Below are 24,566 nucleotides of genomic sequence, written 5' to 3' on the forward strand. Positions count from 1 at the left end.
TTAAAGTTTATTTTATGTTATTTTGAACTTGTGTCTTCTCAAACAACTTTTCTTTAGCTAGAGTAGTTCAATAGCTACTTAAATTCCATCACTTAATTATCAAGTATATGTGATTTAAGATTGTATTCTATATCTAATTTGAAAGGTTGTAGATCCAATATTGATGGACCTTACTAGATTTAGTGAAGTTTAAAAAATATTATATTTGCATCCAATAATATATGGACCTTACTAGTTTTAGTACATTTTTAAAAATGATATATTTGCTTTCCATTTTTTATTATTATAAAATTCATATTTTACTAAATATAATAAAGACCTGTTGATAGACTATTTTTTTATAGATCAACATTAGATATGAGTTTGGATGATCTCAATCTATATATTTTTCAATCTCTCTCAAATATCTATTTCTTATAATTATATATTTTTTCTTCTTTTTTTTTTTCTGTTTGGATATCATAAAGATTGTGCATTTAAAGTTTTAAACAAATAAAAAATCATTTGATATATTTTTGAGATACATCAAAATAAATATTTTATTACACATAATTAATTTTAGTGGATTTCAATAACATATTAAATTATTTTATATTTATGTATATTTTTAAATGTATAATCTATATGATATAAACTTTCAATTTAATAAACACAAATTTAAAACAAAAACAGTAAAATATAAATGATTAACAGAGATCGAGAAAGACTTGAATTGAGAGTATTCAAATTCTATTAAACAACCATAATATAATATTAATAATACTATTCTAATAAATAAATAAACGATTATTTATTTTTATTTTAATGAGTTCACCTAGTAAGACAAAAAAAATACTTTTTATGACATAGAATCTTATATTTTTTGGTGAATCAAAAAATGGAATCTTAAATTTGTGTCCGTACTTCTAACAACACGTTATCTATTTAAAAAATATAATAATTGTAGAGATAGAATTTTTTTTTTTTTTTTGCATTAGTAGAAATTGATAGATAGATAAATAAATACCTTTCTTAGTTTATGAGTATCAATAACTGCTAATTTGAGAAAATCTTGCACTGTTTTGATTCCATGAGCAGCCATTTTTTTATGGAAAGCTCCATCTTTCCCAATCTTCTTTAGACGCCACACATCGTCTTCAAGCATTGGTGGGTGGTGTTTTTTGTACACTTCATATAAAATTATTACACAATCTCAATAAGAATTAAAAGTTATATGATACATCAAATAAATAAAGTCAAGTTAAGTTAAGGAATTTTATTTATCTATATAATGATTATTGATTAGAGATGAAATTAAATTGGTTCAACACTTGGTTAATTATTACTAGATCGATACATATTTTACAAACTTTTTTTTTTACAAATATATTTTACAAACTTAGATAATAAATTAAAAGTTTAATTGTATTTTTAATCTCTCTATTTTTACTCATTCGTGAAATTGATCCCCCTATTTTAAAAGTCGACAGTTTTGGTATCTTCTTATTTTTTAACTAAAAAATGATGATGTGAGATGTTTTAAATAATGTGACATATGATAGGATGACGTAAAATGATTAATACCTATGAAATTAGAATAAAACATCGTAAAAATTTAGATTTCAACTTCAGAAATTTTTCATATTTTTAATTTAATTAATGACATATGAATAGAATTATATGTTACGTCATTAAAAATATGTCAAATCGTTATTTTTTTAATTCAAAAATATGTGAGAGAGACCAAAACTGTCGACTTTTAAAATAGTGGGACCAATTTCGTAAATTGATAATAATAGACGGACCAAAATTACAATTAAACTTAAATTAAAAATTTATATCATATAAATCATTGTTGTAATAAAAAATTAATCTAATTTTTATATATTATTCGAGTGCATAAAAATTATTATTGTTTAATAAAAGTGTATGCAATATTTTTTGGTACTAAAATGACATATTAAAACTTACATTCTCCGCGGTGATCCTTAACAACAAAAGCATCTGTGATGCCTTCTTGAATCCTAACACTTTGATTACTCCCATGATTGATGAGCTTGATAGCAACTCTAAATTTCCTACTCCTTATCCAACTAGAATTATCAGTGAATTCAATGTCACCAATTTGTGCAATTCCATCTCTCATAGTCAAGTTCAATTCTCCAGCAAGCAATGGTCTCTTCCCAAGTCTTTCCTTCACAATGTGTCTATTGAATTCATCAATAGTCCAATCCTCTTTTTCATTTAGTGCAAAATCACCATCAAGAACAACAATCTCTAGCTTTATAGGGTAAGGTAGACTTGTGGGGACAATTTGGTCATTTTTTGATTTGTCAACTAGAATTATGTTGATTGGGTTACCATTAATGTCAAGCATTCTACTATTTGTGAAAATTGGGAGGGAAAGCCTTTTGTTGAATTTGAATTGTAAGGTTGATTGTTTATCTTTAATTGGTGCTTGGATTCTTAATGAAGGTGACCTATTAATGGAATGTGAAAAGCACTTTTTTATTGCTTGATCCACCTCTTCTCTCACCTAATTAACCAAAGAAATCATATAATAAATTAAACTTTCATGAAAAAAAAATAAGTAGTTACATCTATTAAACTAAACGTCTCACATTTAATATAATATAGCACCAAAACGAATTTATAAGTAGGATAATTTTCATCTTATAAATTATTTTTCTAAAGTTGAGTTAAATCAAACTCAAATTTCAAAACATTGAAATGAGAAATACCAAAGTTAAATTTGTAAACAAGTACTATTTAAATTAATCAAAAAAAGTTTCTTAATAATTAGTAAGGTTTTTGGGGTATGTCAAACTATTAATATTAGTGTGTGGAGATTATATATTTGAAGGTTATAATTTGACTAATTAATGATTTGACATAGATAGGAGTGTCTTTGTTTATAAAAATTTAATCAAAGAACTAAATTACATTAATTTAAAAAAAAACAAATTATTTTTTATATTTGTGTGTAAATAAATTTTAAATTAATATAAAAATTTATATACATATATATTATTTGTTTAGTCCCATGTTATCATGTTATTGCTTTTCTTATCTATGACGAATTATCATACTAACCTCAAATATATGTATAAATGTGTCAATGGTATGGTTTAGATTTACTTACCACTCTTTTAATCAAAGGTTCCAAGACTGCTAAAGTGTTGGGCAAGTTTTGCACCATAAATGCCTTTCCTATTACACTATCAATAAGAATTCAACATAAATCATGCATGAATAAAATGAGTAAAAAATTTGAACCATAAATAGTAGAGAGTAGTACTACTTTAAAGATGACATATAAAAAGAACATAATTTTTTTAAAAAAGCACACTTAAAAATGAAGAAAATGAGTAATAGCTTGAGGAGAATTAAAGAAAAAAGCTAGAAATTAAGTAGAATCAAGTTATGTAAATATCTATATAGTTGCTTACGAAGTTAAAGAAAGTCTCATTCGTTTTTCGTTTGAGTTATTTGGGTCTTGATCAGAATCATCATAAAGCCTTTTAGTAGCCATTTTTTACTCTAAAGAATTTTGGAGAAGAGAGTTTAAGGTGTTTTGGTGTGAGGTTATTTTAATTGTAATTGTGATATGAGAAATTAAGATGCAAAAGGAGAGAAGAGAAGGTTGTATATAATTTGCTATTTATACCCAATAAATATGGACTTTAGAATTCAAATACATTTTTTAAATTAAAATATAAAAGCAACTTGGAAGCTTCTTAGAATGTTGGAGGAAATATCGAAGCATATATAGCCCAAAATTGATTGTTGGATAATGTGCTTATCATATGGCATATGATGTAACGACTTTTCCAAAAAGAAAAATATATAACGACTTTTTTAGAATTAAGGTGATTAATTTTATTTTTTTTAATGAGAGGGGGAATTATTATTAAGATTAATAATATTAAAATGATCATTTTACTACTTTCTCAAATCAAAAATAAAAAAGTTATATAGTTATATCATATAGTCATAAGAGACGAAGAGTTCAAAATTTATTTTTATAATATAATAAAAAGAAATTGATGTTTTTATTAAATATATTTTTAATTGTTTTAAAATTACAACTTTTCAAGTTTAATTCCTAAAAAAAGTTTACTTATTTTTAGTCTTGATTTTGAGGGCCTAAAAGTTGAGAATTTTTTATTAAAATTTTAAAAAAAATTTAAAAACTAAAATTTAGTTTTATTTATTTTTAATTATTAAAATTATATTTTCTAAATTATTAAAAAAATAATTTTTAAGATTAGAATCCAACTTATAAAATATTTAAAACTATGATGGCCTTTTTGTTAGATGAACCCTATCAATGCTATGAAATAAGGTGAATTCTTTGAGTCAAACTTCTCTATGTTTCATGGAAGGATCGAATACGTGTAACGTGTTTCGGCAACTTTTTCACCAAGACTTTTAAACTTAAGATACAAAACAAGAAATTCACTTGTAATTTAAATAAAAAAAAATTTGGAATTCACATGTAATATGTTAATTTTATGGGTAGATGTTACTAACATATTTTTTATACATGAATGTTTTCACGTTGATATTTTTTTCGTTTTCTAAGTTAAATCAATTGTGTTAAAAAGTTATTTAAAATAAATAAATACATCTAATAATTTGAAATGGTACTTAAAGTATATATAAATTTGTCGTGGCCTAAAATTTCGAGTGTTTCTCGAATTCAATAGAGTCGCCACCAAAATTTATTTTAAAATAGGGAAAATATTGGGAAACCCTTCAAATAGTAAAAATAAATAAATAAATGTGGTATTTGAAACCAAATTTTGAGTTCGGGAGAGTCAATTATGAATAGGGAATGTACTAGCACCCTACGACATCCGTTAAAATACGGTTACCTATAATTAATTGTGCAAAATTAATATTAACCTAAGTATATTTATTTTTCTTTATTATTAAATATGAATAACAATTATTACTATATTTAAAATATGATTTTGAAATAAATATGTACTTAACAAATAAAGGACAAAAAAAAAGAAATTTTTATTTATGTGCTTGACAAGAATGTGATCTTGCTCCTACGTATCTCCAGGTGCGATGGAGAAATCAAAGCTACGTAGTTCTTGGTTAAAAATATACGGATGTGTTGAGTGTGTTTTAAAGAAAATATATTTTGTGATAAAAAATGTTTTGACAAAAATAGAAAAAAAATAAAAGAGTTTGATTTGAGCAGATATATTAAAATACGAGTTTTAAGACGATCAAGTTGTACAACTCGTGTCCCAAAACTCAAGGAATAAAGAAGATGTCACATCTAATTTAATCCTCTAAAAAAAATATTTTGTTATTCTCGGTTTTTAAATTGAGTTTCAAAACTACCAAGTAGTACAACTTGTGTTTTAACACTCAGAGATAAAAAAGAGTTACATCTAATAAATAGGTCGATTTTAGATTAGTTCATTAAAATAAATAAATGAATGAATAAATAAATAGAATAAAATAAAATAAATAAAGAGAATTTTAGAACTATCAAGTTGTACTACTTGTGTCCTAACAACTCAAAGATTAAAAAGAGTTACATCTAATAGATAAGTTGATTTTAGATTAGTTCATTAAAATAAATAAATAAATGAATAAATAGAATAAAGTAAAATATATAAATGAATGAATGAATAAATAAATGAATAAATAGAATAAAATAAATAAATAAATAAATAAATAAATAAAGAGAGTTTTAGAACTATCAAGTTGTACTACTTGTGTTCTAACAACTCAAAGATTAAAAAGATATCACATCTAATTAATTTTAACATAATATTTATTTGTATTTTTTATGATAAAATTGATATTTAATTATGAAGGAAATCAACCCCTTTTCTTAAAATAAATAATAATAATAATAATAATAATAATAATAATAATAATAAATATATAGCTAGATCAGTTAAAAATCAACATTGAATATTAAAGTTGAATAATGTAACTATACTAAGAAGTTACGAAATTACCCTTATTTATAATTTATGTTAGTCTAGGGATCTAATTGAAAGAACTGATTCATAAAGAAATTGAGAACTAAAACTTACAGCATGGTTACATATTGAAGTGTGCGGTACAAAAATCCCTCTCATAAATGCATTTATTTAATTCATTTATACTCTGTTTATTCTTACCAACAACTAATTATTTATTTATTTATTATAATGCTTTTTGCGTACAAGCTGTAAAATAAAGACTGAACACCCTATCTAGACATAACTAGAGCATGCTGTAAAAAAAAAGGACAGATTTCTTATGCTTGCACGTTATCTAAGCTGTAAAATAACTCAAAAGCAGCTTTTAAAACCACTCTTATAACAAGTTAAAATTATAAAGAAGAATGGAGTCTATTTTTTATTTCTTTCATACTGCTACTGCTACTGTTATTCATTTCAAAGATTTTGAAAAAAATGACTAATCATGTTCTCTAGTCATTGTTGATTTATTCATCCACCCAAAATGTATTTCAGCAAAAAAAGAAATTATTGTTAAAAGTGTGGGTATCTTTCTCCGAATAGAGATATATTTGGCGTCGGTGGTTGGTTTTTCGGCGACGGTGGCAACGGCAAGGACGACATTATCATAGGTTCAAATTTTTAGTCTTTGTTACGTTTCCCTCGTTATGTTATCTTAATATTTCCTCTTACAAATAAAAAATCTATATTTAAAAAAAACGAAAGAGTGATTGCATTATGAAGGTAAAGAACAACGGATTCATTGTAAAAAAAAAAGTAAAAATACCTTGCGTTTTCTGTTTGTTGCTTATTACTAGTATCCCTGATTTCTTCCTTTGTATGTGTGTTTTTTTTTGTAGAGTTAATCTCAGATTCCTCATTTTTAAACAAAATGGGGATGTATTTATAGAGTTTTTTATTTGTTTAGTTGCTTTCTTTGCCTGCATTGGTCCTTCTCCATCAATTTCCTGTTTGATGTTTTGATTTCTTTGCTCATCATCTGCATTTTTCTACACCTCCGATGCATTCATGGTTTTGACTTATTTGTTTTGATCTCTTCTGTTGCTGAGCTTTAATTTGTCCCTTAGTTTATTTTTTTTTTAAACTCTAAAATTTGTCTTTTTGTTCTGCACAATGTGTACCAAGACTGACTTAAAAATTTATGTTTTTATGTTTCTCAAATTAGTTAAAACAGGAACAGATGTACCAATAAGCATGGCTTGTGCATCAATGGCAGTCATCATCAACATGGCAGTGTTTGGCAGTGAACAAAGTCAACATAGCATGGCTTGATCTGATTTAATTTTTACTGTAATTTAATTTGGCTTTATTTTTAAATTGTAATTTGATTTTATTTTAGAATTGTAAATAGATTTGAAATTGTAAATTTATGAGACATAATGAAAATATTTATTGTAATTATTTTTATTTCCTTTTTTAAATACATATTTCCTTTTTGATTTATTTTTAAATAAATTGTACAAAATTAAGGTACTACAAAATTATTTTTACAAATGTTGTTTATGATTAATTTATAATTTTATTTTGAGTATATAAATTAAGTTATTATTAATTAATTAAAGGCATATTATAATTTTTTTGAAGTATATTTGGAGGCATACTATTTTTCTTTATGAACGATATATGTCAAAATTAACTTTTCACTCATTTAATAATCTCTTACAGAATAAATATTTTTTTTAAATAGTCGTTTGATTGAAAGTTAATGTCATACTTACAAATTTTGACATTAATCTATAATCATTTATGATTTTATTATAATGTGTTAAGATTAATGATATATACAATTATACCATTCACATTAATCGTGACACATTAATTTTGTTCACATAAAAAATAATTATAGATCAATGACAATGTATATATGATTCTTATGATAGTAACATAAGCATATTTTAAATGTGAAAGTGTATAAAGTTGAAAACAATTAGTATAATTAAAGGTCATTTCCACGATGATTGAATTTTCTAAATAAATCACATTTTTCTAAACAATTACTTGATTGTTGTATAAATAAAAAGAGAACATTTTTTGGTTGACAATTAAAAGTAAGTTGGGGTTTAAAATTGCCGTTATGGATATAGTATACTTCTAATTTCGTTTACATATGTATTAGTATGTTATAACATGATGTAATATTTTTGGGACCGTTTAATCTTAAGGATTTTTCATCTCAATTATCATGATTTTTATTGGACTAATACTATTCCTAGGTTCATACTACAAATTCTGCCATACAACATTAATGGCTTTAAATTTTTTTATGAATTTAAACGTTATTCCTAGACATTTAATGTATATATTTTTTCAAACATACTAACTTAATTTGTATTAAATCAAACATTTCCATTTTTTCCTTTTCTAACCTCAAAATATTACGAATAAAACTTATGTGACCGGTTTAAGTTTCGAAAATTAGAGTGAAAATAATGTGTTTAAAAGAAAATTAATCATACACAACATACTAATAGGAAAACTTCTTTATAATTTTATTAATCCTTAACTACATAATGATTTAGCTCATATTGAGCTTAAAAATCAAAATACGATTAAACATCAAGAAGAATTACAATAAGAGTTAATGAGGAAATGAAAATTACAAAGGAGGAAATGCAAGCCACAATGACTTTGACAAATTATGTTGGGTAATCAGCAGTAGTACAACCTCCTAATAGTTTCAAATCTTTACAAATTAGCTTTTATGGCTCCAAAAATGAGTTGATTGATGGATAATGGTAACATCATGAGAGACAAAGAATAAAGATTAGAGTTTGGTAGAGACATTGAAATTAGAGTCGACAATTTTTGTTTCCTTTCTTTATTACATTTGTCCTTAAATAAGACACAAATGTAGTACATTTTTTTTCTTCCTTTTTATATTTTTCTCATTTTTCAAATAAAGATTCTTTTAACTCATTATTAAAAATGTAAGGACACATTATTTTTTGCTAACATGTCTTTAAAACTGAGAACATAAATCCTTCCAACCATACCCACAATTCTTACACTCCTTTAGTACTCCCCAATAGTGTGCTAGAATGCTGCAACATCTAACAACTTACATTCAAATTCTTCATTAAATTGCTTCATGCACAAATACACAAAATCAAACATAAGATCAGCTTAAAAGATTATAATCTTCTAAGCATATGATTGGATTCTCATTACAACTCAAAGTCGCAATGAAAAATGAGAACCTACAAATGCTAGAGTTTTTTCTTGTCGTGTGTTCGATTAAAGGTAACCATAGTTTGAAAGAATAGTAAAAAAAAGATATCAAATTTAAATAACTAAAAGATTTAAATTCATTTTTGATCCCTCAAGTTTTTCAATTGTGCAATTTTGTTCCTATAATTTTTTTTTAGTGATTTTGATCCCTCAATTTTACCTCATTTATAAATTTAGAGTCTTTTTTTCTTTTTAACGTTACAAATAGATTTAGATTTGATTGTTGGTCCATTTTTTAAAATCTTAATTTTAGACCCATTTTCTTTTAAATTTTCTTTTTTATCATTGATATTATTTGTACATAAAAAATGAAAAGAAACAAGAAAGGGAATGATAGTTCTTGTTTACGTCTCTACGAAAGTAAAGATCAAATTTATCTCCTCAAGTTATGTGTGTCACTATAAATAGATTTAATTCAATTTAATTTAAAGGTGGCAGGGGAGTTTATTCATGTTAAAAAATAAAGAAAAATAGATACACATTTAAATCGTAAATTTGAAAGAAGAAAGAGGATTGATTCATTCTCACCATTCTTTCTTTTTTTGTTTTCTAACACTTTTTTCCCTCACCTTTTTTTCTCTTCATGTTTATTTCTGTTTTGAGATCATTTTTGGGCCCAGGCCCATTTTCTTTTTTAGTTTCAGCATTAATTATTTTCTTGACAAAAAAAAAACATTACTTATTTTCTTTTGTTCATTTATACTGCTTCATCGTTTTCATTATAATTAAATTATTTGATTATTTAACGTATATTAAAAAAATATATTAATGAAAGAGACAAAATAATATTAATACTAAATTATTCTTATTAAATTTAAATATATTATTAATATTACAAATGTATAGTAAAAATTATTCTTGTTATGATTTGAAATGAAGTTTTACCATTTACTTATTTATGTGTTAAAAAAATTACAATATTCATTGCTACCTACTTTATGTCAAAGGATATGAAAAACATTTGTAAATCAAAAGAAAAAGAGTTTTGAATTAAAGAACATAATTTATTTGGTTGAGCTCATAATCCTTTGTCGTCATTAATCCATAAACAATTATTTTGAGCCTTTATTGTCCTTTCTTTCATACTTCTAGTAACCACTAGCTACTTTAAAAGTCTATAAAGTCCAATCAGATGAACAATTGATTGTTTATTCTTTAAAATATTTAAAGTTTGTTTAATTCATATTTTAAAAACTCTATTTTAAATTAAAAATTTTAAAAATTATAAAATTTATTTGGATTATTTACTTTTAAAAACTTTTTTAAAAATTATTTTTAATATTATACTTTTTAAAATCAAAAAATAAAATAGATAAATTGTGTTTTTCTTTTTTTTTAATTTTTTTTTATAGTCAAAAACTGTTTTAAAAATCGGAGTTGTCAAACATATATTTTCAAATTTATAAAAAAAAAACAGTTTTTTAAAATTTATTTATAAAATAGTTTTCAAAAATTAAAAAGTAAAATACAATTAAATAAACCCTTATTTTTTTTTTTAATAATTTTTACTCAATCGTTTGTTTACAAAAGATAATTTGTTGAAAAAAGACTTTTTGAAAGTAAGTTGTTGTTTCTGTGTGAGTAGAGGCAGGTTGAAGAAAAATGTTAAGTCACTTGTTCTTTGAATGTATAAGGTTCATAGCAATATGGGGTACTCTTTTCAATTGGTGGGATATACAAAGTGTTCTTCCAAATATTATTTTAGATCATGCAAATTATTTTGGTGACTTAGGTGTGGCATAAAGTTATGAAATATTATTTGTTGCCATATGTTTTGTCATTAATTTGGAGAATACACAATTATGTTATTCTTCGTCGATAAAATTTAAATGTTAATCAAACTTTATGAAACTGGCTCAAATATATAAATAAATGATTTTATCGTTGTTTACTATGTTACGTGTCATCTTTTATCTTTTGAGTGATAGTATTTCTTTTTAGATATCACATCTTTTAGTGTCATTTCTCTTCTAAATTTTATATATATTCTTGTTTGGGACACATTTTGAGAATTGTTTTATTTAATATATATCATTTAACTTTTTCAAAAGAAAAATAAGGAATTAATTGAGAAGGAATATAATAGTGAGGAAACCAAATAGACCGTGTATGCAAATAATAATATATATTCAATCTTTTTAAAAACACTAACCAATAAAAAAAAGAAAGAGCCAAATTCTACTGCCCATAAATTTATTACATAAATGAATGAATATGATGGTTGTTCATCTAGGTGGAAAAAAAAAAGTAGCACAAAAGAATAAATCAATGAAAAATCAAAGTAGACATGTACAATGTAAAATCAATTAAATTGCATTAACTTTGGAGCAAATCTAAGTAATCTACCCAAAGCATGACGAGTAAATTTCCTAGCAAACAAATAACAAACATTAGTTGTCTTTCCATTGTACTCACAAGTACTTCCAAACCTTAACTTCTCCAAAAAATCAATAGTAACATGTGGTCTAACAAACTTTGCTGGATGAGGTCCACCCTTTGACCAATCAACCCAAGTCAAAGTTCTATTAGAATTCCTCTTCCAAAATTTTATACTAACCAATGTTGGCAAATAATGTTCATCACTATAGCATGGAGGGTTGCAATGCTTTTTATAAATAGAAAAATATGACTTGTCAGAAATTACTTGTAGTGCAAGGTAACGATCTATTTGAAACCATTGAGACCCTTTTCTCCATTGAGAAATGTTAATCAATGGCATCATTTTTTTGCTATATCTTCCTCTTCCAACAGAACTTGCTAAATCATAGGCTTCTACATATGTTTTTTTTGAGTTCATTAAATAATTGTAGATTGTGGAAAAATTGAACAATGGTATGCATGATTCTGAAAGTAGTACAAATCTTGTGTTTGAGAAATCAAGCAATGCATTTGCTAGTAAACGTCTCTCTGCTTCTATCATGCTATTTTCACCCCAATGTACCTTCTGTATGAACAATAGAAAAATTTATTTATAATTAGTACATGTAATATATATTTTTTTTTTCTTTAGACTATGTGAATTTTTTTCATTCTAAAAAAAAAATGGTTTTTAGTATTTGAAATATAGAAAAGTTTGTTTTCATCCAAGTTGTTTGGTTTTATCCCCTGAAATATTTGATCTATATGGAATTAGTCTAAACAATATGAAATTCATATAATTTTATATGAACTAAAATCTAAATATATTTTTCATATTAGAGAAAAAAATTCAAAATAAAACAAATAATATTGGGACTAAAATCAAAATATTGAGAATCAAAAGCAATTAGAGTTTTTTATTGGACTAAAACAACAACAACAAAAATACTACAAAATATTAAAAAGTTATTACTTGTCATCCTAAAAGAAATGTTTCTAAGATGTGTGATTGGGCCTTCAATAGAATGGGTTTATGTCCAATAATGTGTAAAATTTGGGGAAAAGTTTCTAAGATGTGTAATTGAAAGTAACATCTAGAAAACATAGTTATTTTGTCCTTCGAATGTATATTTATAAACAAAAATATAGTTTTTTTTTTATCATATGGCTATATACTTTCAGATGGGGCTATGATTAATAATAAGTTGGTGATGTAAAAGGAACAATTCTTTAATAAATTGATATTATTGTACAATATTCTAAATCATTGAAAAAAATTCAGATAATTTAGTTTTTTGTATTTGGTTTCTTTAAAAAAACAAATTAATATATACCCTCTTGTTAGTATAGTGTATAAACTAAATGTGAATGATGTATGCAAGTTTTTCTAGTTAATACATAAGTTGCTATCTAAAAGCAAATGATTTAGCAAAAAGATGCATTTTATTTTGTCTTTAGATTCTTTTTACAAATGTAAGAGACAAGAAAGAAAGAAAGAAAGAACATGAAGAAAGGAATTGTGAAAAAATTGAGGGGTGTAGAAAAGTGAGTTTAAAAATGAGGAATATAATTTTGTTGATGCTACAAAGGGAGTGGAATCAAAGAAAAGTATGCAATTTTTGCTTTAACTATTGTGGAAGCAACCAAAAAGAATATTAAAAAAATTTGTATCCTTGTATGTAGAGAGTGTTGACCATGAAGATTAAACATGAAATAAGACAAAATGAGGCAACTCTACAAATTCATATTCTTATATACAACTATTATTATTAATGTTAGAAACATACACATAGTATATACAATTAAACTAGATGATGTATTTTTTTCAAGTTAGCAACTTGTTTTATTATTAAAAAAATTGATGACATATTGTGGTAGGAACTATTGGAAGCAAAATATTTTTAACATGAGTTCTAGAATAATGCACTCTCTTGAAAATTATTTTTTTGGTACAGTTTTTCTAACTACTTGAAATTCAAATTATTTGACTAAATTATATAAGTTTTTTATAAATGTTTTTTTAAAAAAAATTGAACTATAATTTAATAAAAAAAATTTGATATATTTAATCTATATTATAAAATAAATACAACTGTTGAACTAGAATTTGAAAACATGTTACTATTCAAATATGTCCCATTGGGAAGGGATTATTCCTATTTGGCAATTATGCATTAATTGTTATTTGAGGTTCCAATACAAAAATTAAACTAAATATGAAATAGTCCAACTTTTATTAAAGTATATGCAGTGTAAAGTTATTTTATATCCATAACTAATTAAAACATATAAGCACATAAAATTAAAAATTGGAAGAAAAAACTATGAAGTTGTTTAATGTATTGATTAATTGTGATTTTGTAAATGTAAAAATAAAAGTTGTATTATCTCCATAATTTTGTTAGATAGCTGAAATGGTATTTACCTCACTTTTAAGTTAAAAAAAAATATTGTATTAACTCAAAAGTTATTACTTAAAAAAACTTATGAAATCCCAAAAGGTAAAAGAAATTAGAAAATTTAGTATTAAAAAAAGGTATACTTCATGCGTGCTATCAATTTAATATATTAACAACTACTTGAAGAGGTGAATAATTTCATTTTTGGTTATATTTATTTTATAATAAATTTAACAGATCAGAAATCACGGTAATTCCAATCTAGAAAATAAAGATTCTTTCAATTAACAGCTGTTTAGAAAAATCATTAATAATTATCTTTACTGAATTACTATTTTATTCCATTTATTATTTTTTATTCATGCATCTGTTTAAATGTTTAAAATGGTAATTAATATTTTAAAGTAAAAAATTCCAAATTCTTAAAATACAAAGTCTTACTTGGTCAAAAAGTCACTGATAAAAATAAAGCTTTTTTAGAATGAATAATTTGACCCATATTTGATATTAATGCGGTTGGTATTAATTTTCTTTCCTCTCTAAACAATCAATAAATTTTCCTACTTTCCATTAAAAAATAAATTTTTCTATTACTTCTAAAAAGATTATTATATTATTTTCTATAATATCCTTTTTTTTTTTTGTTGCAAACATCCCTAATCATTTATTACCAAATCAGTCACTTTTATATTCAACGCGTTTTTCACATAAAAATATATTTTTATAAAAGTTGAACGCATATTAACAAAATATATATATATATATATATATATATATATTGTGACTTTAACTTGTATAATTTATAAGTTAATGTGTTTAAAATAAAATTTGTAATTGAATGCATTAAACTTAATTTTTTTTATATTAAAAAACAAAAAAATAAATATTAAAAATGGTTTTTTTTTTTAATTTTATATATTATTAGATTTGACATAATGTCTTAAATTCAAAAGTTGTGAAATATTAACAATTTTCTTATGTGATTATTAAAAATGATAAGGAGTAGATCTATATTTTTTTACTAAGGAACAATTTAAGAATTTACTATAATTTAAAATATAGAATTTCTAGAGTCTCGAGAAAAATAAATATTTTAAATACATACCTTGCTTGGGATTCTACGGCCATGAAAAACAGAGCTTTGATCATAAATTGTTTCATTGAAAGAAGGATTTGGATGAATGTAGATTGAAAACAACCCTTCATTTCCCTTGAAAAATTTCTCCCAAAGTGGTGCCAATAAAACAGGACCTTTTGTTAAGAACATAAATGCAACCTTTGATGTTTGTTTGAATGGAATTTTATGAATCATAGGTGCCAATGAAGCTCTCCAAAACAATTCTTTTTCATTCATATCATGCATAGCACTTGGAATCTTCAAAAAATCTTCCAAAACATTTGAACTACTAATGTTATTAGTAATCACAAAATTTTCTTCTTTGATAAAAATTTTTGTTTGGTTTTGAATATTTGATGGATTTGAGATGTTGGGTGTGATTGGAGGTGTAGGAAAAAATGGATTTTGAAATTGTTGGATTTGAAATTGGAATGAAATTTTATTGAGAAATAAAGTGAGTGTTATACCAATGAGTAAACCACAACCAAAGACTAGAATATGACCAAAGAAGTTTAGGAGACAAATTTGAGCATTGAAAAGTTTTTGATATGATGAAGTTATTATGCCTTGTTCATCCTTATTGTTCTTCATCATGGTCATGGCAAAAAAAAAAAAGAAGAAAAAAAAAAGAATTTGAATGGAAGAGAATTTGTGTTGATATTGGTATATGTAATCTAATGTAATAGTAGTATTAAAAGTATAGAGTTTTTATATACAAAATTGTGTGAGACAGAATGAGTGATGAAGCTTGATTCTTTCTTTAAATAGATACTTAAATTGATTCCAAAACAATACTAATTTTATTCACTATTACTATTACGCGTAAAAATAACTATTTTTTACTTATTAAAAAAGTTAATTAAGTATAATAAAATTTTAAAATCTTACATAAAATATTAAATTTTATTATATTAAATTTTTTTATTAAAGTAAGATTATATTAAAAATATTCCCTTAAATGAGTGAAGATTAATTAATTTTTGTTTGTAATAATAATCAAAATTTGAAATTACTTTTTTTATTATGTGAAAAGTTTGATCCACAAAAACTTTATTATTTTTATTGTTATTATTATTATATGAGCTGGGACAGAAAATAAAAAGTTGTATGCTTTTACGTTATGAAGTGTATATCAATGGGACATAAAAGCAATAAAAAGAAGAATGTTTTAATTGTGATGAATAAAAGGAATTGTTATGGATATGGAACATGCGTTAAGTTAGCGCGTTAACTATAAACTATTTAATTCTGTAAAAAAATAATAATTACAAACCATGTAATTTCCTAATTTTAGATGTAATTTCTGAATTTTCCTGTTTTAAGATTTAACATAGCAGGGTGTTTTTTATGTTTGTACTTTGGTGATTTGATCCGCTTAATTTAAATTTGTCTCAATTTGTTAATCATCTTTATTTTTTTCAATTTTTTTTTATTTTTTTTTCATTGGATCGAAAATTTATATCGCATAGATAGTACATCTAAAATTTTCTACAAATCTAAAATCATTTAATATGCTATTAACATATATCAAAATTAATATCTTATGCATTTTTATTAAACATTATTAATCTTTAAGAGTTTCAATATCATATCAAATAGTTCTAGATTTGTGAAAAAATTTACTTGTACGGTATATACTATATAAACTTTCGATCCAACTGAAAAAAAAAAAAAAAAAAAAAATAAATGATTAATAGAGATTGAGAGTACACAAAGCAACGCGGGCGAGTTTTGCCACCCCTACACACAACTAGTCAGAGAAAATTCACAATCGTCCCCGTTTTTTATCAGATGTAAAATTTAAGTCTCTATCTCCGCATTTGACATGATGGATTTTCCCGCCCCTCACACATTTGTATAAATAAAATAATAAATTTAAAAAACATATTTATTATAATTAATATAATAAAATTATTATACAATAAATAAAATTAAAAAAAATATTAAGTCACTTTTTCTACAAAGAGGATATTATAATTTATAATATCCTCAAAAATATTAAACATATTTAATATGTACATATATATAAATTTTAAAAATGACAATAATTTTACTAGCTGAGCAGAGGCAAAATAGAAATCAACGCCTCAGAGTTGTCATCCCTAAACATATCAAAGTTTTTTATAAAAGTGTTGTCATATAGTCAAAGTTTTTAAAACGGATTTTAAAAACAGACTTAATTGCAATTTTAGTCTCTTTATTTTTACTGATTCATGAAATTGATCCCCCTATTTTAAAAGTCGACAGTTTTGATCATTCGGTTTGATTTCTATCTCTTTTTCCAAATGATGCAGAGATGACTTTTGCTAGATCCATCAAATTACTATTGGTGAGTAATATATCTATCAATTGCACACATCTTCCTTTTTATGTATATATATTTTTAAATGTTGCTGAAAGTCTTCACGGGACAGAGTAAAGGTCATTTACATAAGGGGCAATATGTTACACTAATTCAAAGCGGAGCACAACCAATCTGGCGTAAGGAATCCACCACATTCAAATTCGCGAGGTTCATTGATAACTTCTTTAAAGGTTATTCATTTATCATGAGTGTGCAACAACCTTTTTTTTTCCTCTCTTTTTCTTGTAATGCATGTGAAACAGCAAGTTGAGTAGTTTAGGAGCTTTTTTAATGCAAATAATGAAATTACAAATTGGTTTAATGATGACTATTCTATTTTATGCTATTTGCATTTTGAATTTTGATTATTCATAATCTCATTTTGTGGAAAAAAAACCTTCTATGAGTATTATTTTTTAATGCAAATAAAGAAAATTACACCTTGGTTTAATGAGTATTGTTTGTTAATAATCAAATAATAAAATTACACCTTGACTTAATTATAGTCTTTTTTGAATTATCAAAGCATCAATGATTGTATAGTATCTTACAATTTGAACGACTACCGAATATGGAACGACTACCGAATATGGAATCGCTACCGAATATGGAACGGCTACCGAATATGGAATCGCTACCGAATATGGAACGACTACCGAATATGGAATGACTTTTGAGTGATTGCGTAATTGATAGAGTTTAAAATAGGAAATAATATTATTATTAAATAATAAAATATATATAGGCCAGCATGTCAGGCCTAATAAGTTTTTTTATAAGTCAGAGTCTGACCTATTTAAATAAATATGCTTTAAAAATATCATGAGCCTAACCTTTTTATTAAATAGATCAGGTCAGACCATAGACCCCTGACGGGCGATCTAGCCTATTCTCATTCATAATTATGAGGTACATGAATAAAACTCTCCTTTTGTCATTTCGTGGATTCACGTTTTCCATAATTTGATTATTCATTAGATATGTTAGTAGTATATTTTGACAAATCAAATGGATGTTACCCTACACGTAGATTCTACTTACCCAATTCTAATTGTTTTTATAAGTTATAATCAACTAATCTAATTGTGCCATAACTTATGAATTGAAATTTTGCATATGGTGTTATTTTCTATAATTCTAAAAAACTTTTTTTTATCTATCATATTGATAACTTCTAACTTTATGTTTCTGAAGGGGTGTTATGTTAGGAACCAGAAAAATAAAGACAACAATAGAATAATATAGATTTGTATCATTCACAGTAAAACAAATGAGAATAGTAAGGAAATATGGTCCCTAATTGACGCATAGCAAACCCCCTTCATAGAGCTAGTGCTCTTTGGTCATTCATTTAATACAAATTGACGATGTGTTGTGTACTTGTGTTGACTGTTGACATTCTTTGGGCAATCATCTCCATTTATTAATCTTGGGTTTTTGGTTATAGACTGCTATTTGGATGGGGAAACCAATTTGAAGATTAGAAAAATATTGGAAAAGACTTGGGATTATTTGACTATAAAGAAGGCATATGAATTTAAAGGTTCATATTTTTATTGATTGACCTATGACTTTTTAGCATCATCATTTATTAACTTTCTTAAAATTTATTGTGATTGTACGTTGAGCATTTGTTTTGTAATTCACAAGTATACTTGATGAACCTACCAACTAAATTTTTATCTTAGATTCTCCAATTTTTCTTTGAAGCATTAATGGTAAATATAATTGTTCTTGCATCAACATTTTTTACTCATCTATTTCAATAGTTGTGTTGACTGTTGACATTCTTTGGGGACACACACACTAACACACACACTAAAGAGATAAAAGATTTTTGAAGTGAATAATTATTTATATTTATAAAAATAATAATAAATATTAACAAATTGTTTTTATTATTTTTAAAAATATGTCTTTACTAACTAACACTTTATCTTGTTCAAATAACAATAGTTTACACTAAAAATCTCTCATCAATATATATATATAGTTAAAGTTTTTATAGATTACACAATCCTTTTGACGAAAAGAATGAAAAGTGTCACTTTAGGCCCATTTTACTTTGTTGCAACACAATCACAAGCCCAAACAATTGGGTGTGGTTGCCATGATCAGACACTTGTTATACGAGAAGGAAGAAAAGTTGACAATAAAAAAAAAATAACAAACAAAGAAAGAAAAAATGGAAAAATAGGATCATTATATGAACCCAACTGTTTTGATCGTAAAGAAAGTCGGATTAATCACTAATAAATAAGGGTGCATTTGTTATAAACTTTTTACATAAAATAGTCATTTTTTTAAATAAAAAACAACCACTTTTAAAATATTGCATCTGTTTGTACCAACTTTTAAAAAATAATCTAAAAATTGATTGTTGACAAGTTAGTTTTAGTAACTTCCTAAAAAAATATTTTTTATGATTACTTTTTTTCTTAAAGTGACTTTTATTAAGACAAACAAACACAAATCATCTTCTTATTTTCTTAAAAATGTTTAAAAGATAATATTTATATTATTAAATACTAAAATCACTATTTTAATTAGAATCTATAATAAACAGATCATAAATCAATAGTTAATATTATTAAAGCAAGTAATATTAATCACTAATAAATCAACGGAAGTTGGGTTTTGCTGGAGTTAGACTCTGAAAACATGTTAAATCTAGATTCGAATTCTCTTTGGGAAAAATATTCACATTTAATGTCTGATATGTCTTGAATAAGATTACTTCCGATGAAGGAAACTTAACCAAAAAGAAATTATACAAACACACATATCAAATCATAGTTTTTTTTGAAATCATCAATAATTGATATTTATTTCGGAGACCGGTGGAGCGCAGAGAGCAACAATATATTAAACTATTAGGACTAATTAAAAAAAAAAGAGCAAAAATATATTAAATGGTCATGATTAATTAAAAAAAAGGAAACAACTAAAATCTACGAAAGCAAATTCTAACATTTTATCACACAATCATGAAGACTCCTAACTAGAAACAAATAACACTTGAAATGATTTTTCTTTATTTGACTCACCAACAAGTTTCAAGATAACAAAATAACAATCTTAAATTCCATCTTCTCTTGGTCTCTTAGCTTTGCTTCTAGTAATTATACCCTCTTGTCCTTGAGCTTCTACTCATCATATCTATACATTTTTTTAGCATATATAAAAGAAATAGCAAGTTTTAGTGCGATTTTCTTTCCTCCAATTTTAATCTTCATTTAAACTATTTTGTTTATAATTTCATTCTTTTTTATTCAATTAAATAAGTGAAATATTTAAAATATATATATAACTATATATAAAAGAATTTTAGGTTTCAGTGTAATATTTTTCTTTTAATTTTACTCTTCATTTAAACAACTTTATTTACAATTTTATCAAAATGTATCGATCAAATAATTAACTTTTTAAATGGTTCTAAATAATCAATTAAAATTTTGTAGTTTTTATTATTTTTATTGATTTTTTTTCTTTGTAACTTTGATTATTTTTATTGAACAAAGCACGTCTTCGTTTTTACGATAGTAAGTTGATATGTGTTTTTTATTAAAGCGATTCATTACGTTGAAAAGAAAAAGATAATAATATTTAATCATCAATCAAATTATATGTGGTTAAAGATAATTAATTAATTAATTTTTATTGACAATTAATAAATTATATTTCTTTGTTAATCACATATTAATTTACACCGATGCACAAATGAGAATTTGATTACAAATCAATCAATGAAATAGTTCATATATTAATACGAGTAACTCCATCTTTAACTAGTCTCCATATTTTTACAAATATCTCTTTTTATATTCAACATATTATTATTAATGAAATACTAAGCTAAGTTTTAGTAAAAAAAATAAAGATTTGATTTGAAGTAAATTATTACCTTAATAAATCTAATAGTTATTATAATTTAAGAAATAGCATGAAGTCAACAGCACTTGACCTCAATAGTAAGACTATGTATGAGATGATAAATAACAAGTTGCTTTTAAGAAGATAGCAACAAAATTGGGTGATAATGCTTCAATTTTAGAGTCATGAACCTTCTTTTGGATCTTAAAATATAAGATCTATACAAACATATTTGGCTAATTTGGTGGGGTTATTAGTATACCTCACCACCTAACAACTTCCACTTTCACTTCATGAGCCCACTTAGTAATTGCAAAGTTACACAATGCAATTTTTGTACCATTAATTTGAAATCTAATGGTTTAAATTATATTATGAGTTTAATTTATATGCATTGACAATATAAAAAGTTTTAATCAATATATAATGATTAATTATGTATGTGATTTTAGAACTAGTTATGATAGAAATCAAATACTACTAATAATTTAACAGTTGTAATTTATTAAAAGTATAAAATTTATTTACACTATTGATGTAAAAAAATTAAATTATTATAAATTATAAAATCTGATTAAAATAATTTTTATTGTTAATTCTATATCAGATTATTGATATATAATACTGTGTGACGCAGTTTCTGCACCAAATTCAACTTTTGTGTTTTGAATCCTTAAAGTTGCTCAAATTAATTACTATGGTCTACACTCCACTACTATCCTCCTAACATGTGACCCCAAATCTAAATTAATCCATATTTGGGAATATATGATATATCAAATATCCATCAACTTTAAGACACTTTAAGTCCATATTCCTCCTCTCCCTTATTCATGTATATAGTATATGCTAATCTCTAAGAGACTAAGAGACAAGGAAACAACACAATGGTCAAAAAGTGGGTCAAATAAGAAAGAAAGATTTAGTTGTATTAATGAAGAAGCAAAAGTGGTTTCAAAAGAGTTCACAAAAGTTCCTATCATTTTCAAGAAGTTGGAGAACCCACATTGCCCATCCTCATTTGAGCATACTATATGGCCCCATTTAAAATGTCCTATAGTTCTCCACAAATTTCATGCAATGCATCTAACCCCTTTTCATTAAAAAAATGACAACAAATATCATATATAATCTTATAACATAAATATTTCTCTTCTCAATCATTCTATTAATGAATTGGCAACATCGACAAGATTTTATTAATTCATTTGTTTTAGTGGGTTCCATTGACACTATTTTCCCTTCTTGGATTTGGCTTGTGATTTATTATATTACTATTACTTTTTTTGTCTTAATCTCCCATTTATCAAATAAAATATTCATGATAATTTAGAATTTAATAAAAAAATAAGTAAAATTTAATTAAATATTATTTTTATCAAAATTCAAACACAATCTTAAAAAAAATTATTTTTAACTGAAATTTAATAACACTCGAATTTAACACTTAGTTTTATTCTATAATGACAAATATATTCACTTTATTGCACTCACCTTTCATTAAACAGTCTCCAAATGGATTATATATTATATCATACTATCAATCTCTTTGTTTTACAGACAAATAATATCTTTCAATTGCTTGTTGACAAAGCATAAGTCTACTTCATAAACAATAATTTTTTGTAACAATAAAAGCAATTGCCAAACCATATAGAGCATGACTAAAATTAATATTACCAAACTTTTTAAAAATTAATGAAATTAAAAATTCCAAGCTTTGGGGAACCCCCCAAGTTTAGTGGTAGGAGTTTTATTAATAACACTATGTAGGTAGGGTCATGTTATCACAAGATTAAATAGGATTAGTCATACACCTAATGAGTTTAGGAATATACCTTGAAAGGTCATTTTTCTTTTCATTCTACCCAAAAGAAAAAACATGTAGATAAAATTGGTGTAGACATAGGTCCTACAAGACATGGACATCCTATAGTTGATCCATGATGGCCACATTTCAATTTGGCTCCATGTGTGGAACCTAGAAGAAATTAAGACAATCACGTGAATAATTTTTCACAAACTTCTTGAAGTAATTTTTTCAAGGATGTAGGTAGATTTGGAGTTAGTTATAAGAAATTTAATCACTATTCACTAATTATCTTTTTTGTTTTATGAAAATGGAGAAAGCGGAAGAGAAATTTTGAATCTTCTTTAACCATTAAAATAATCAAGTTAAATCATTATCGTTTAATCAAAGTTACACTTCAATCAAATAGTCAAATAGTCAAGATTTGACTAAACCAAGTGAACAAATTCAAAAGATATTATTAGTTATGAAGAGGCGAAATAGAAAAGGTAAAAATATATTTCTTTCAATTTTCGTTGTCATTAATTTAGAGGATAGAAGAAATGACTTATAATTTATGAATTATACTGATTAAATATTTTTTATGTAATTTATTTATATTTTATGAACTTATTTATATTTTATGGAGAACAATGGCTAAAATTAGTATCATTCGAATCAATAACATTTTATTGATGAATGGAGAAAGGATTGTTCTATTCTATCCCCCCATATTTATGGAGAAGAGTGCATCAATTGGAATATATTGTATCAAGTTGAATCCTATTCCATTCAACCATCCAAATTATAAAACCTAGGCAGAATTGAATTCTATTCCATTCAACCATCCAAATTATAAAACCTAGGCATAATTATTGTATCAAACTGAATTCAATTCCATTTGAACCATTCAAATTATAAAACCTAGGCAAAATTAAGAACGCGATCCTTTAAGTTTTGACTAATTTTTTAAATTGATCGTGTTAGAACAACAACTTAGTCTAAAAGAATAAGGAACAAAAAATACAAAGTAAAGAACGCAAAACATTTTAGTAACGAAATTCAGCCAATTATGTTCATCCTTTTGTTTTAGAATGATTGATTAGGGTTTACACGGTATAACTTCTACCTATGAGTCATACTCAAAGAGTCATTTAAGTTTTTTTTTTTTTTTTGAATTAATCTTTTAAGTTATATTTTATTTACATTACTAGTCTTTTGTCTTGATTTCAAAATTTACTAGTGCAATTGAAATTATATCATCATTAGAAATTCTATCAAATGTTGCAACATATGTTTCCTCATACTAATTCTTTAAAAAATATCTATCAATATTTATAAATGACCTATATTTTTTATTTTCTCTACAACAATTTAGACACATGTATAACCTCTATAAATTTGGTGAGAAAAGTATATCCACATATATAATTTATTTCATCCGCTAAGAAAGTAGTTTGGAAAATGAACTCACTCCACTTTT

The 24,566-nt window shown here is 24.7% G+C and overlaps 2 protein-coding genes and 1 long non-coding RNA gene across 3 annotated transcripts in view; 1 reads left to right on the forward strand and 2 right to left on the reverse strand.

Annotated features, from left to right (window-relative positions):
* The window catches only part of LOC101493920 (protein SAR DEFICIENT 1), a 5,288-nt gene extending 1,695 nt beyond the window's left edge, over nucleotides 1-3,593 (reverse strand). Inside the window, exons 1-4 of the mRNA XM_012719301.3 lie at nucleotides 3,429-3,593; nucleotides 3,122-3,197; nucleotides 1,951-2,515; nucleotides 1,007-1,167 (exon numbers count right to left, since the gene is read on the reverse strand). Coding sequence (XP_012574755.2) covers nucleotides 1,007-1,167; nucleotides 1,951-2,515; nucleotides 3,122-3,197; nucleotides 3,429-3,511 — 885 coding nt within the window. The 5' untranslated portion in view covers nucleotides 3,512-3,593. The remainder of the gene's footprint in view (nucleotides 1-1,006; nucleotides 1,168-1,950; nucleotides 2,516-3,121; nucleotides 3,198-3,428) is intronic.
* Nucleotides 3,594-6,244: 2,651 nt separating this feature from the next.
* Nucleotides 6,245-7,376, forward strand: LOC140919125 (uncharacterized). Its single transcript, XR_012161711.1, has 2 exons — nucleotides 6,245-6,586; nucleotides 7,141-7,376. It is a non-coding gene; the product is annotated as an uncharacterized lncRNA (long non-coding RNA).
* Nucleotides 7,377-11,304: 3,928 nt separating this feature from the next.
* On the reverse strand, nucleotides 11,305-15,794 carry LOC101496836 (glycosyltransferase BC10-like). The gene is made up of 2 exons (XM_004512937.4): nucleotides 15,066-15,794; nucleotides 11,305-12,147 (listed from the first exon to the last, which is right to left on the reverse strand). Exons 1-2 carry the CDS (start codon nucleotides 15,675-15,677, stop codon nucleotides 11,506-11,508), a joined length of 1,254 nt encoding a protein of 417 aa, XP_004512994.1. The 5' UTR covers nucleotides 15,678-15,794; the 3' UTR covers nucleotides 11,305-11,505.
* Between the last annotated feature and the right edge of the window lie 8,772 nt (nucleotides 15,795-24,566).

The sequence above is a fragment of the Cicer arietinum genome, chromosome 8, assembly GCF_000331145.2.
Source record: "Cicer arietinum cultivar CDC Frontier isolate Library 1 chromosome 8, Cicar.CDCFrontier_v2.0, whole genome shotgun sequence".
In the NCBI taxonomy this organism is placed as follows: Eukaryota; Viridiplantae; Streptophyta; class Magnoliopsida; order Fabales; family Fabaceae; genus Cicer; species Cicer arietinum.

What these genes read in the sequence shown, in the direction of transcription:
- LOC101496836 (XM_004512937.4), bottom strand. Translation starts at nt 15,677, where the DNA reads ATGACCATGATGAAGAACAATAAGGATGAACAAGGCATAATAACTTCA. An exon ending in GCCGTAGAATCCCAAGCAAG is followed by an intron (nt 12,148 to 15,065) that starts GTATGTATTTAA and finishes TTGTTCATACAG; the next exon opens with AAGGTACATTGGGGTGAAAA.